General features: G+C 42.7%; 1 protein-coding gene across 1 annotated transcript in view; it reads left to right on the plus strand.

Moving 5' to 3' along the window:
* Nucleotides 1–15,546, plus strand: part of CLMP (CXADR like cell adhesion molecule) — a 72,831-nt gene that overhangs the window by 46,172 nt on the left and 11,113 nt on the right. The window contains exon 2 of the mRNA XM_084611940.1: nt 13,547–13,704. Coding sequence (XP_084468066.1) covers nt 13,547–13,704 — 158 coding nt within the window. The remainder of the gene's footprint in view (nt 1–13,546; nt 13,705–15,546) is intronic.

The following is a 15,546-nucleotide window of genomic DNA, read 5'->3' on the forward strand; positions in this document are numbered from 1 at the left end:
AGCTTTTCTTTGACTTTAAAAAATTAAATTTACCCACCTGTGAAGAAAAACACCAGAGGAAATGGAGCCATAGGCCAGCCCTTTTTGGAGAACTTTTGTCTTGCTTTGGAGCCTAAAACAACAACAAAAAATTGTTTTGATAGTGGTTTGTTCAGAAGCAACTCTTTTATTACCCTCCCAAATGTAACTTTCCAGTCTTTCTTTGCCCTGAATTTTCAGAACTGAACATCTCAGCGGAGCCCCCACATTCCATCTTTGGGCCTTCCAGTTGACGAGGAAAGTAGAGAACTGGGCTACTCCATTCCCCTTTGAGCGTGGGGTGGGCATGCAGTGTAGGTCTGTACATTTTGAAATAACGCTCCCTGTAAAGACTCCAGTCTGAGGTTTGCACAGCTACTCAGCTGCATCGCCACTGAAGTCAATAGAATTGTATCTGTGTTAACAAATGGAGAATCTGAACCCAGGGTTTGCACAGGAAAGATATGTACCCTGAGCCAGATCCTCAGCTGGCGTAAATCCACATAGTTCCATTGACTTGACATAGATTTACTCATGTTAAAGATCCTTGAGACCCAGCCTTTGTCTTTCTTCTCTGTTTGGACTGTACATTCTTTAAGGCAGCGACTGTCTGATTATGGGTGAAAGGCTGACTCCATTGAATGGAAAAGCTTCCAATGACTTCAGTAGGGCCAGGATTTCACTCTGTGTTTAGCGCAATGGAACGCTACTGTCAGATGGCAGCCTCCAGGTGCTCCTGTAATACAAACAATATGTAATCACAATAAATAATGAGAGGCAATGTGTTCTCTAATGCTTAGAACAGGCTCCTGAGAGCCAGGTCACTTGGCATGAAATCCAGGCTCCACTTGGTTCCTATTCCTGCATCTGCCACTGATTCACTCCATGGCTTGGGCAAGTCACTTCACCCCTCAGTGACTCTGTTTTCCCATCTGTTAAATAAGTATAATAATACCTGCCTCACTGGCACGATGCTATAGCTTAATAAATTCATGCTTACACAGTTCTTTGTCTTCCTCAAATGGAAGAGACTATAGAAATACAAAGTATTTTATTTCCTTCCTCGTCCTCATCTTTCCTCTCATATTCTCAACCTTGCTTTAAATCGCGGGTATTTGTTGAAGAAAAGCCAGCAGAATGTCTCATATTTTCATGGAGCTCTGTCCCATTCTCTCTCTTCCTCAAGGCACAGCTTTGTAGGGCACCCAGAGTGGCATAGATTCCACCACTGTCTGTGTGAATGTTTGGGGGACAGCCTTAGGTGTTTCAGCGCCCTAATGTATCTGGGAGATGTACTGACAGATTCTCTGCAAAGATCTGAAAAACACAGCCTGAAATGAACAGCTGAATTACTCAGTGGCTTAGCTGAGCCATGTTACTGTAAAGAAGCAGACATCTTGACTCTTTTATTAATAAAACACCTGGACTTTTAGCTAGCAGGCTAAGGTACTTCATACCTTTCATTGTATAAACATTCTAAAATTGGAAGATGAAGCTCTAGCATCTTGTTTTGTGTTTGCTTTGGTCTCGAAGGCTGTAAACCTGACACCTTTTACTAGCATTAAACATTAATTTGAAAATCAAAAAACAACCAACCAAACCAAAAAAAAAAATTATCCCAGTGCCTAGACATTGTTTGCCTCCACAGAGCCCCTATCTAAATCAAAGTCCAATTTCTTTCTTGTTTTCCCCCATCCCTCCTCAAGAATCTGGATGAAATCCTGACTCTACTGAAGTCAATGGCAAAGCTTCCATTGACCTCATTAGGGCCAGGATTTCACCCATTGTTTTCAGCAACGTGAATGTAAGATCTTTGGGACAGGGGCTGTCTTCCGTGTTATGATTGTAGAACTCCCAGCACAATGGGGTTCCAATTCTGGTTCAGCTTCTGAGCACTACTGTTCTAGAAAACACCATAATAATAATATGTTCCCTGCAGCCTTTGTAGAATATTGCATCAGTCCTTGGATTACTTTTTTAAGAAATAAATGATGAGAACTATTTAGTATGGAAAGAAGAGCAACAGAGGATCTGATAGTGGTATATCTGGTCAAAAATAGTATGGAGAGTGTTTGCCCACTCCCATATTATAGGAACAAGAGGGCACCTGATGGAATTAAAAGTAAATGTAGAACTGTTCACCCATGGAACTTGCTGCTGCAGGATCTCACTGAAGTAAACAAATCAGTACTACTAATAGTAATATAACAAAAGGATTAGACCCTTGTGGAAATAAAGATAGCGTCTGCAGTAATTTTAACGAGGAAAATATTAAAAGAGCTATCAACCCTTATGCTTGCAGGGTATAATCAGATCACTAATCAGGAAATGTCATCCTTAACCCGCATTCATAGCATTGCATATTGATTGATGTATTTTAAATGTGGAGGAGATTCTATTTTATTCTATTCCGAATAGGTTCTTATACTTCCCTCATCACCATAGCATCTAAGCACCTTCCAGTTGTACATCAAACAATGTTACTAATATCTGTAAAGTGTGCTTCATTTTCTCCCTCATCCTCTCCCAAGGGAGAACTGTGTGTGCCATGAAGTGTTTGGTTTTGGTCGTTTGTTTTTTTAAACAATTTATAGTTAGGAAGAAGCTACTGGACTAGATGGACCGTTGATCTGTTCTGGTTATGGAAGCTCCTATGTCTCCTATCTTTAGAGGAAACATCAGATGCTATACTGTTCATATCAGAATACCTGCCTTTTTCTCATGTGTCACCCTCCATGACTTCCACGTGGCTGGGCTGTCTATCCATTTCTAGCCAATTCACCCAGTCAGAGTCCTGTGCTTAGAAGGACTAAAACAGCGTAGAGAGGTTCATGCAAAACCCATGTGTTCTCTGCCCCATTGAAAAGTAGTAATAACAACCAGAATCAGAACAGACATATTTAACTAAAAAAATAATAGTTTTAGTGATAGTGGTACATAGAGAAAAGCAAAATGCCAGCACCTCCTTATCCCCTAATGGTATTATGTATATTTCTGAAATGGCTTCTGAACGATCCGGTAAAGATATCCATTGGTGCAGTGATAATGCCCTGGAGTTCACAATCCCATTTGAATTCAGCAAGGGGTTAAGTGGCCCATGCTGAGGGAACCTTTTGCAAGATCAAGACCCGAGTATGCATCTGCATTCCGACTTAGACAAGTACCCTGTACAATTGCACGATCTAGCCCTACAAGAGGCAAGAGAAACTGCACAGGAGCAGTGCAAAGAGGCTGTGGTATGCATATGCATATGTGGACCAGGCCCTCCCCTGACATCTTCATCCCTCCCATCGTATGATGCTCCTCTCGGGCTCTTGTCACAGAGTGCCTGAGGAGTGGTTCCTCTGAAACATATTTGGATGAGCCAAAACAAGGGAGGCCAACTCTCACCCCACCAACTCCCACAGCTAGTGGTGTTTCTTTTGGTAGGAGTCTGTATAGCAGCAGCCAGATTTTAGCCTCACCTGCCCTCCCCCTCTCAGTCCCTGTTAGCTTTTAAAACAAATGTTTTCCTTCATTAAACTGTATTTTTCTGTTTTGCTGGGGCCTGATTAACTCCTCAGCAGCTCTGCTTCCAAAAGCCTCAGATCATCACTTGGAAACGCCGCAACACGCATGTTCCTTCAGTTTTATTTCATTGCTGTGCAGGAATCCTGTTCTCAAGCCTCCATCCCAAGCACATGTGATTTCAATCAGAGAGAGGACCTTTGCAGTGCTGTGTTTTGTATGGGTGGGATCTGCTGACCTCTGTGTTTTGATACAGCTCTGCCGTCCCTGCGGGAGCTGACTGCAAGCTCACATTTTTCATTCGAGACGCTTTCGCCTCACAACCAAATTCCTGAAATCAGAGAGAGGCCGAGTGGGGCAGGCGGCAGGCGGCATGCACTGGCGGCTGGATCTTGCTCACTCGGCGCGTTCAAGCTCTTGGGAGAAGGTGACCCCTGACCCATATCCCTCAGCTGGCCAAGGAATACAAAAAGCAGATGTCCCAAAACATAGTCTTGGCTGAGCTAATTACCCTTAGGAGACTTCCATCCACCCCCAGCTCCTCCTCCACTTGCGGAAAAGAATGTCAAATCGCCATCTCTTTGTAAAAGGACACCATTTTACATTTGTTTGGACTTCAAATGCTGTGGAGGGTAGCGAAGTGTTAAGACTGGAATCATAAATGGCAACGGGAAACATAACACAAAAGGAGGGGATAGGGTCTAATGGTTAATGTCAGGGCTGCGCAGAGGTTTTTAGGGGCCCTGGGCAAAATCTGAAACTGAGGGCCCCTCACCCTTCCAAAAAATTGCCACTGAGAGGATTTCAAGGTGGGGGCGAGCTGGAGAGCAAGCCCCCACCACACTCAACTCTGGGCACTGCAACCTGGGTATGGGATTGTAGTGCCACTCAGCCTAAAGGAGAGGCTGCTGAGTCAAATTTCAGTGAGCGGCACTGCAACTCCGTGTACCAGGTTGCAACTTTACTCCGTTTGGGAGCCCTCTCAAATGGGGGCCCAGGGCAAACTGCCCCTTTGGCCTCCCTCTTTCTTTCCCCCGCTCCTCTGGGCAGCCTTGGTTAGCACACAGGACTGGGAATCTTGAGTCCTGGTTTCCACTCCTTGCTCTGGAACAAGTCAATTTAACCCCCCAGTGGCTCATTTTACCCAAATGTAAAATTGGGATGATGTTCTCTCTCCCACACGGGTGTTGACACAATGTACGTTTGTAAAGTGCTAACCTATTATTTTTAATTGCACGGTATTTGTACTAAGAAATGACTGGTCTTGCAGCATAGATATTAATTGCAATGCCCAGTGGGTGGAATAGTTGGATCATAACTCTATAACAAAACAGTTCTCCTTGGCCTTTGCATCCTCATTGTATCATCCATGAAGTCACAGACAGTTCCCTTGATAATCCAGTCTATTTTGTCACCTAGGTAAGCTTGCTTTGGCAATAGAAAAGGAGTACTTGTGGCACCTTAGAGACTAACAAATTTATTTGTGCATAAGCTTTCGTGAGCTACAGCTCACTTCATCAGTGCCACAAGTACTCCTTTTCTTTTTGTGGATACAGACTAACACGGCTGCTACTCTGAAATTTGGCAATAGAGAGTCACTTGTACCTAAATCAACAGTACTCCCAGTCCCAAAGGACCAGTCACTTACAAATGGGTCTGTTGTGCCTTAGATCTTACACCAAAGACAACAATTTTAGCCAATCCTCTAATAAACTATCTAACCATGTATTAACTACGAAAGGGAAATGAGAGAGTTATTCACAAGGTTAAAGCAAATAAACATACACACACAGATTGATAGAGCCAGAAGAGTTCCCAGAAGTTACCTACTACAGGACAGGCCTAACAAAGAAAATAGAACGCCACTAGCCGTCACCTTCAGCCCCCAACTAAAACCCCTCCAACGCATTATTAAGGATCTACAACCTATCCTAAAGGATGACCCAACACTCTCACAAATCTTGGGAGACAGGCCAGTCCTTGCCTACAGACAGCCCCGCAACCTGAAGCAAATACTCACCAACAACCACATACCACACAACAGAACCACTAACCCAGGAACTTAACCTTGCAACAAAGCCCGTTGCCAATTCTGCCCACATATCTATTCAGGGGACACCATCACAGGGCCTAATAACATCAGCCACACTATCAGAGGCTCGTTCACCTGCACATCCACCAATGTGATATATGCCATCATGTGCCAGCAATGCCCCTCTGCCATGTACATTGGTCAAACTGGACAGTCTCTACGTAAAAGAATAAATGGACACAAATCAGATGTCAAGAATTATAACATTCATAAACCAGTCGGAGAACACTTCAATCTCTCTGGTCACGCGATCACAGACATGAAGGTCGCTATCTTAAAACAAAAAAACTTCAAATCCAGACTCCAGCGAGAAACTGCTGAATTGGAATTCATTTGCAAATTGGATACTATTAATTTAGGCTTAAATAGAGACTTGGAGTGGCTAAGTCATTACGCAAGGTAGCCTGTTTCCTCTTGTTTTTTCCTCCCCCCCTCCCCCCCCAGATGTTCTGGTTTAACTTGGATTTTAACTTGAAGAGTGGTCAGTTTGGATGAGCTATTACCAGCAGGAGAGTGAGTTTGTGTGTGTATGGGGGTGGGGGGGGATGTGAGAAAACCTGGATTTGTGCAGGAAATAGCCCAACTTGATTGTCATGCACATTGTGTAAAGAGTTGTCACTTTGGATGGGCTATCACCAGCAGGAGAGTGAATTTGTGTGGGGGGTGGAGGGTGAGAAAACCTGGATTTGTGCTGGAAATGGCCCACCTGATGATCACTTTAGATAAGCTATTACCAGCAGGACAGTGGGGTGGGAATAGGTATTGTTTCATATTCTCTGTGTATATATAAAGCCTGCTGCAGTTTCCACGATATGCATCTGAGGAAGTGAGCTGTAGCTCACGAAAGCTTATGCTCTAATAAATTGGTTAGTCTCTAAGGTGCCACAAGTACTCCTTTTCTCTTTACACAAATGAGTTACAGCCTTAAGTTTCAAAAGACAATAAAAGCTTCTATAATAAGCAAGCTGTATATGTCCCTTGGGGCTAACCCAGGTTAAACACTGGGGAATCTCTTGCTTATGCTTAGAAAACCTTGCCCTCGAGAGTCCAGCATAGAGGTGCAGTTCCTCCTTGTTAAGGTTTTTTTATTCCTTCCCCAATTCTGCTTCCAGCTGCAAACTTAGCTGATGGGAGGAATTCACTTGCACGCCTCCTCTTCAAAGGGAGTGAGGGGGTGAGCAATCAACAAAGTATTTTGTCATCTGGTGTTGATGGGCCTTCTCTGCTGGGCAAAGCCTAATGCCTTTTGTTGGAAGCCAGTATCTCACACTAATTCATGTCCCTCTGTCTGGTGATTTAGTTGGGGATTGGTCCTGCTTTGAGCAGGGGGTTGGACCAGATGACCTCCTGAGGTCCCTTCCAACCCTGAGATTCTATGATTGTAGCTGTAGCTCACGAAAGCTCATGCTCAAATAAATTGGTTAGTCTCCAAGGTGCCACACGTCCTCCTTTTCTTTTTGCGAATACAGACTGACATGGGTGCTACTCTGAAACCTCTGATTCTATGATTTACATAGTTACGGAGTCTTAAAAAGCAAACACTTAAATACTACCTTCATGGGATACAGATGTTATATGTGAGATTAATGCACGCAGCAATTTACAAACATTCAATAAAGACTAAACACTAAGCACATTTTTATAATTCTAATACATATTTTAACAACACTAACACACAGGGCCATCCTTACCCATACACAAAGTACGCAGCTGCGTAGGGCACCAGGAAATTTGGGGCACGAAATTTCCTGGTGCCCTGGGCAGCTGTGTGCTGCTCCAGCCCCTGCTCTGGCTCTTCCCCAGGCCCCTGCCCCCACTCCCTGAGCTCTGCAGCAGGGCTGGGGCTGCACTCACCTGTGGGTGGCAGGAGTGCAGTGACCCGGCGCCAGCCGCACTGCCGGTGAGTGCTGCAAGGTGGTTCCCCCTTGCCCCCCAAACCAGCCCCCCCCCCCCGCAGAGGCCTGGGGCCAGCTCCCCCCGTTTCTCCCCCCCCAGAGGCCTGCCCCTCCCCGCCCCCATGGGGGGGCTGTGTAGTGCCCCAGAACAGCTAGGGACGGCCCTGCTAACACACTCATGAGCCAGATTAATTCCAGCTACGTGTTTGTCACTTTCCAAGTGAGGAATGGGGACCTTGTGCCAGCATCACAGATGGATTTAAGCATGTGCTTAAGTGCCTTGCTACTCTCCCAAATCATCCAACCAAGCTGAGACAGCCCTCCACATGCCTGATACTAGTACAAGCTGTCTTTGTTTAGCTTCAGTCACAGGGAAATTGCAGGTTACTTGTCTACTTCGCAGACCAATGTCAACCTTCTGGAAGAGACTTAGCAACGTACCCCCCAGATAAAGCAAAATAAATGATAAAAAGTGTAGCTGAAGAACCTGCTTGTAAATTAAACAACAAGGCCTCAAAATGACTTAAAGTTTTCAAAACCAATTTTAAGAATTCATTTTTCAAATGATCATGGATGGGATATTTTGGACCAGATTCTCACTGTGTCACTAAGTGTACCCCATATCCAGAAGCCTCTAAAATTTCTCTGGGTCATTCATTCTCTCTCCAGTAGTCCATAAATGATTGAAGCAAAACTTATTTTTTAAAATGTGTAATTTATATTTAATATTAGTCCTGGTTCAACCTCTCTTCTGAAGCTAATAAAAGATTTAGGTCCAGAAGTGCTTTAGCTTTCAGTATTAGAATTTTCCTATAAATAGAAATGTTGACAAAATATGTTAGTTTCTAATCCCATTCTGTGTGTATGTGTGCATTTGTGCTGTGAGTGTGTTCATGCGTGATTATCTGATGTGTTCCTGCATGTTTGTTGAATGTGTGCATGCATTTGTATATGTGTGCACCTGTTTCAGATGTGTAAGTAAATGTGGTTTTGCACGTGTATCTTGTATATATGCATGAAAGTGTATGCTGGCACGTGTACATGGTATGTGTGTTTAAGTACATCCACGTATGTATGTGTACATATATCTTTTGGTGAAGGAGTTAAGGGCTTTCTCATATTGAGTAGTATCTTACTCCTTGAGTAATCCCACTGATTTCAGTGAACATTGCAGAGGGGAGGGAATGGTACTCGGAGACACCTGACTTTGTGAAAATCATCCCCCTTTAAAGTGTCTCAAGTTGAGTACCAAAAATTGAGGCACTCAAAATCACAAGTCATTTTGAAGTTCTTGGAAACTTCAGGAGTGAGTATGACTAAGGGTTGCAGAATCTGGCCCCATATATTTTAAAAAACGTGTTGCTAAAAAGAACTGAAACTTTGTTATTACGCTGTCCACCATATACCGTTTAGGTGTGTGAACTTTTGTGTTGCTTAAAACATTTCTATAATTTTAATACAAATATTAGACTGGGATGAAAGAGCAAAACCTCTTTCTTTTGTCTGCAAGGCCTGTGTGGTTGACCAAATCCATTGTCTTTTAGCACAAAGATAAATGTTTAAATATTAAAACTGTTTCACCAACGTGTTCTGTTTTATGATGTGCTGAGAGAAACGTCAGCTAGCCTGAGGGCTAAAGAGGACACTCATTTTTAAGGACTACGTGCCCAGATGTGAGCCAAAGCTTAAGCAACCTAGGAATTGCTGTACAGGATCAGAGTCATGGGCCTTGCTCGGAATAAAGAACCCATTGTTGTCCGTGGGAGTTTGCTTGAGTAAGGAGTGAGTAAAGGCTTTAAAAATCTGAACGCTATAATAATTTTGAAATATATCACATGGTGCTCAGGTTCCATGGAGGACTGTGAGTAAGTGGGTGTGCTGCTGGGGTGAGGAATCCAGGATCAGACTTAACGTAGCCACTCCGTTATTAGTAGATGAAATTTAAGGAACTGACCTTTGGGGAAATCATCTGTTGTATACCTTTAGTGGAGTGCATAATGTCTTATTTGGGTGGATTCTGCCCTCTTGTGGCTGGAAGGTTTCCTAGAGATGGCTGGAAAGGTGCTGTACCCATTGTGCACAAATATTATGGCTCTATGATGCACAGAACCAGCTCCAGGGTACTGTATCTGTTGCTTTTGCAAACCAGCAAATGTCTATCCCTATCAGCTCACAGATAACCACACAAACAATTATGGATGGTTTTGCTTCCTTAGGCAATCGCCCATAAGCAGAGCCAGCTGATTTTTATACCCATTAAGTGGGTTTGTTTTTTGTTTTTTTTTTAATTCCTCTGTTTATAAAATTAGGAGTAAAATCTGAGTTTTCTGGAGTGTTTCTTGATATTTTTTCTCTCCCATGCCCTCTCTCCCAGCCCCAAACCAGAGAGGATGGAATGCTGTTGCATTTTTGACAATGTGGTATCCCAGTGATCTCACCTAGATATTTCTGGCCAGGACTTTGAGACACCCAAAGAAGATGAGGATGCATCCGATGAAGTGGGCTGTAGCCCACAAAAGCTTATGCTCAAATAAATTTGTTAGTCTGTAAGGTGCCACAAGTACTCCTATTCTTTTTGCGGATACAGACTAACACGGCTGTTACTCTGAAACCAAAGAAGATGCTGCCTCCCTAGGAAATCCAACCCAGGTTATACATGAAGCCCAGTTTGATGGCAAAGAAAGGACTTTGGGAGTTTAGTCAGTGTTGTGTGTGAACACTCCCTGCAGTGGCAGATCAATTAAGCTCATTGATTAACCTAGTGCAATGGCTCTCAACCTTTCCAGACTACTGTGCCCCTTTCAGGAATCTGATTTCTTTTGTGTACCCCCAAGTTTCACTTCACTTAAAAACTACTTGCTTACAAAAATAAAATAAATAAATAAATAAATACAAAATACAAAAATATCAGAGAACACTATTACTGAAAAATTGCTGACTTTCTCATTTTTACTATATAATTTTAAAATAAATCAACTGGAATATAAATATTGTACTTACATTTTAGTGCATAGTTTATAGAGCAATATAAACAAGTCATCATATGAAATTTTAGTTTATAATGACTTCGCTAGTGCTTTTTATGTAGCCTGTTGTAAAAAGGCAAATAGCTAGATGAGTTGATGTACCCCCTGGAAAACACGCTGTGTACCCCCAAGAGTACACGTACCCCTGGTTTAGAACCACTGACCAAGTGAGTGTCAGTGGCTTAATTGACGGAGGATCCAGCAATTTAGGCCATAATAGAAAACAAGCATTTATCTTTAGAAAGAATAAATAATTGCACTTGGGATATGAAAAAACTGATCCCAATTGTGGTCACAAGAAGTTTTGGCATCAGTGAATCCAGCTATAAATTGAATTAGCTTTCCCTTTAGAGAAACCAGCCAACGTGGCTGAGTGGGGCCTCCTCCGGGCCTGTTGATTCCTGTAAAGAGCAGGGTGGGGGAGATTAATTTGCAGCAGGAATCCACCCATCTTAAACTACGTGGCAGTAAATGTTGAAGGAGTGCCAGGGTATAAAGGAGGGCGGAGTAGGCACCGGCTGGGCACCGCCTTCAGTCTGGCTGATGTGATAACTTGTCACAGATGCTTTTGGCCATGTAAGAAAAATGTATCTGTAAGGAAGATAGGGGGGAAATCTGCAAAATGCATATAAGGGGTGTGTGCATGCAACTGGGCATACAAATCGTGATTCTTACCCAGGGAGCAGAGATTTTATAGGCTATGCATGCGTTTAATTCAGAACACACATTCAACCATTCAGCCCCTTTCTTCCCATGTTATTATTGTATCACTATTACATTGCACAGATATCCTGAGCAGTGTCTTTTATCCAAGCATGTGGCAAATATCAGTTAAGCAACACAGATAGATAAACTGACGCACAGGGAGTGAAGGTCAAACAGTAATTCAGGAGCAGAGCTGGGAACAGGACCCAGGAATCCTGGCTCCAGCATACGCGCTTCTGAGGATAAAGTTTGTCATAAAGGGAGGGAGAGAGCAAGCAAGAGAAGTCCAGGGAAGCATCATTCTTGTTGTGACTCTCTTGTCTTTACACAAACGTAAAGGAGAGCTTAGAGGTGGAGAAAACCTCTCAGCCTTTCTGAATGTAAATTCTGAGGCACAGTCATAGTGTGGTGCCACTAGGGTGACCTGACAGCAAGAATGAAAAATTGGGACGGGGGTGGGGGGTAATAGGAGCCTATATAAGAAAAAAAAAAAAATAGGGACTGTCCCTGTAAAATCGGGACATCTGGTCACCCTAGGTCCCGCAGTGTTGCCAACTCTTGTGATTTTCTTCACAGTCTCACAACACTTGTTTTTTTCTTAAAGCCCCAGTTCATGGAATCAAGAAATGACAGGAACTTTCCTTTAATAAATAATAATAATAATGAATAATAAAAAACATACCAGTCCTAATGTTTGCAGACGTAAGTTTGAAAACATGATCTGATTGCGCTCTAAAGTCTCCATACCCAAAAAGAAGCCCACATTTATTTTATTTGTTACAAATCTAATAATTTTTAAGGCAATCTCACAATTTTAGGGTAGGGTGACCAGATGTCCCGATGTTACAGGGACAGTCCTGATACTGTGGGGCTTTGTCTTATATAGGTGCCTATTACCCCCCCATCCTGATTTTTCACACTTGCAAACTGGTCACCCTATTTTAGGAACCTGACCCATCATTTTTGAATGTTGAGTTTGGCAATACTGTGTTAACGTCTGTCTGCTTAAAATGCCTTTAAACGTGTGGCTACCTCACAGCAGCAATGATGTCTGTCCCTTGGAACAAGATGAAAGACTAAGACACCATGAAGCTCGACTGTTTGCCTTCAGATAGGTGGTGATCCCACATGTAACAGCACATCTTTTGCCATACCTGAATTTTACTTTGAAAAACATGTTCAAACAAATCCCAAAACTCCCTGTGAAAACTCAGTTACAACTGCCATTTTTCACTTGATTTAATGTCTGAACCAGAGATGACCCTGAGGCAAATGCTCAGAACTTTCCCAGTGTCCCAGAACCCCAGAGCCATTTGGATCAAGATCCAAATTAGCATCTTGGGGCTAATTTCTAATCAAAGCCGTGAGATGGGCATGGTACAGTGCAAAAGCTATAAAGCTATACTTTAGCCAAGATCTATTTGGAACAGAGCCTCATTTAATAACAGTTCCATGAAACTGGGCTTAATTTTGAGTTTGTAAGGAACCCCCAAAACAGGTGAGTTTCATAATGACTCACAGTGCCCTAATATTAACACAGTGCATGTAAATGTAATGCTTTGTCTGGCATTACCCAGTCTTCCTTTTTCTTGATGTCAGATGCACGTAAGGATCTTGATTCCCTCTAGCGGTCCAAGTTAGGATTTTTTTTGTAATGGTAAACGGTTCAAGACAATCAAGGTTCAAAACCAGTTCACTAACCTAATTGTGCCATGCCTGCTTTACGGAATATCATGCTTTTATTTCCCGAGCTTGACTTCTTACTTTCAGTACTGCAATCACACTGAACTCATCCTTTGGGGTTCGGGAGAGTCTCCCATTACATCACTCATCAGGGACCAGTCTGGCTGCCAGGAGTGGCATTAATGTAAAGGCTGGAAGGCTACAGGCTGAAATGCAAGCTATTGGGTCATGGAAGTGTAAAAGAAGAAGGAAGTAAAGAAGGAAGCACTCTCAAGCCCCAGGGGGTGCACAGAGGACTGTGGTGTGCACATGTGGGGAACATTCATGGCGCTTAGACTATGTATACTTTGGAAATAAAGCCTCTTGTGAATTTAGTCTTGACAGCTCAGTGGAGACCAAAGTAACCTGTTCTTTGAGCTCAAACACTGGGGCGAATCTAACCTGATGTCAATTAACATGTGCCACTTTTAATCAGATACAAAGTGTCCAGTAAGCAAAAGTACTGCATTTTCTTTGTTACTATGAAGCAATGAGTCCCCCAAAATCAGGCCCAGCTGAATCAGTGAGTTCATAGATGTTTCCTTCCTCTTGGTCACTGAACACCGGTTTCTGTCTTTCAGCTTCCTGTTTAGTTTGGATGTCTGGGGCTCAAACGGAGTTTAAGAGGGTGGCTGAGGAAAACGTCACTCTGCCCTGTCACCACCGTCTGGGCCTCCTGGAGCCAAGAAGCCTGGATATTGAGTGGCTGCTGCATGATTCCAAAGCTGACCAAAAAGCGGTAGGTCTCTGTTCAGCCACAATTAGCATCCACCAAGAAGAAGCCCTGTTTCCTTGTTGTACTGAGGGGAAGAACTTATTCACGTAGGTTGGTATCAACACTAGCCTATGAACTGGCAATCCTCCTAGTGGAAACGGGCACACAGGAGGAAATGAGAATGAATCTCTCATCTGCCAGTAGCTGCTCGGCTACTCGTAGCCTCTCTTTGGAAAAAGAAAAAAACAGTCCAACACAGAGCAATGGTTCAAAAACATATAGGAAGCTCTGCTTATGGAAAAATTAACACACCAATTACATATCCATCAAAATGGACAAAGGACAGATAGAAACATAGAAAAGTGGTTACCTTTTATTCAATTCTCAGAAAAAGTACATTCACCTGCAGATAAAGCCAGCACACCTATCCAATTGTTTTAAATACTAACATAGACATGCCTGATCTGTTAAATATGTGTATATTGAGATTTCACTCAGCTTAACAAAATCACTAGAAATGACATTGGTGTTGTAATGAAGCTCACTCTAGGATAGGGTAACATCATGTTAAAATGAAAGATCTGACGATGTTATACCAATAAAATAAAAACCAGCAGGATCTTATTAAAGGGGAAAAGGCAAAATGCCACATTTATTGTGAATACAGAAAGAATCATAGTAAGCAGTTAGTTATAGCTATAACATTCCATTCAATTTCATATTTATTCACACATTCATTCACACACACGCACACACACACACGTTCTGCAAGGTTGTTATCATAGTTACCAGCCTTAGAGTTGCTCATGCCAAGCCACTGGCCAGGTGGCCTGGACATGAGGAGGGAGCAGGGCCTTGTCAGATGCACATCTGATGCTCCTGGAAGTTGGTTTGCAGAATCAGACCCCAAAGTTCTCACTTTCTAGAGTCCATTTTTATAGGAATTTCTTCCTATGCCAGTCTGTGGGAATTGCTTCATCATGCCGTTGCTGAATCAATCAGCAGATAGCACATTCCTGACGGCTCCGTGCTGCCAGATGTTATCTTGTTCTTTGGTTCTCCCATTCTTGAGGCTGTTGGGTGGATTCCAGTCTGCCCTCCAGGGGTCCTCTGGTTATTTCCACTTGACACCTTCTTCAGCCGATGGACACTGGATTCTGAGGCTGGCACCTCCCTGATCATTCAGTTATTATCCACACCAAGCAGCCATCCACATACATCCTCTATCTCTATTTTAATCACAATTGTTAACAAAGCGAGATGAATACAACAGAAGGGCGGGGAGTCTCTGGGTGCTTTTTCTGTTGTTACAGAGTATTGCTTTGAGTCTCTCTCTGTGTGAGTAGTTGTTGTTACAAAGAATTGCTTTGAGAACAGACTCTGTCTTAGAATGTACTAACACAATTAGCAGCTTGCAAGTTTCACACAAAGAGGGAGAGAAACAGTACCAAAAACCAAGAGACCTCTTAATTAGTAATACCCTGGAAATTAAATTATGGGGAATCAAACTCATTTGTGATTTTAATATAGAACTTCTTTAATATGATCCAACAACGACTCCATTCCTGTATAATGTTTCTGTAAACAAAAGCTAACAGCTATAATGGTTGTCTTGTTTCTGATATTGACATGGCAAGTATTTGTAAATTTATTAAAATTTCCCAAATAAAAAATAATTTAAAAATAAATTAAAATGGGGATGTTAAAATTTCCCTATTTCACAGAGGATAAATCCGTTAAAAGTGTAATGCACTCATATATTCCTGTAATGGGGGCGGAGAGCGTATAAGTACCTACAGTAAATGGATGGAAGTGTAGTGCTGTTTCTACCAGTGAAAAGGGTAAGCAGCACCAATGTAAATCACA

Source organism: Lepidochelys olivacea (assembly GCF_965140295.1).
Source record: "Lepidochelys olivacea isolate rLepOli2 genome assembly, chromosome: 22".
Taxonomy (NCBI): domain Eukaryota; kingdom Metazoa; phylum Chordata; order Testudines; family Cheloniidae; genus Lepidochelys; species Lepidochelys olivacea.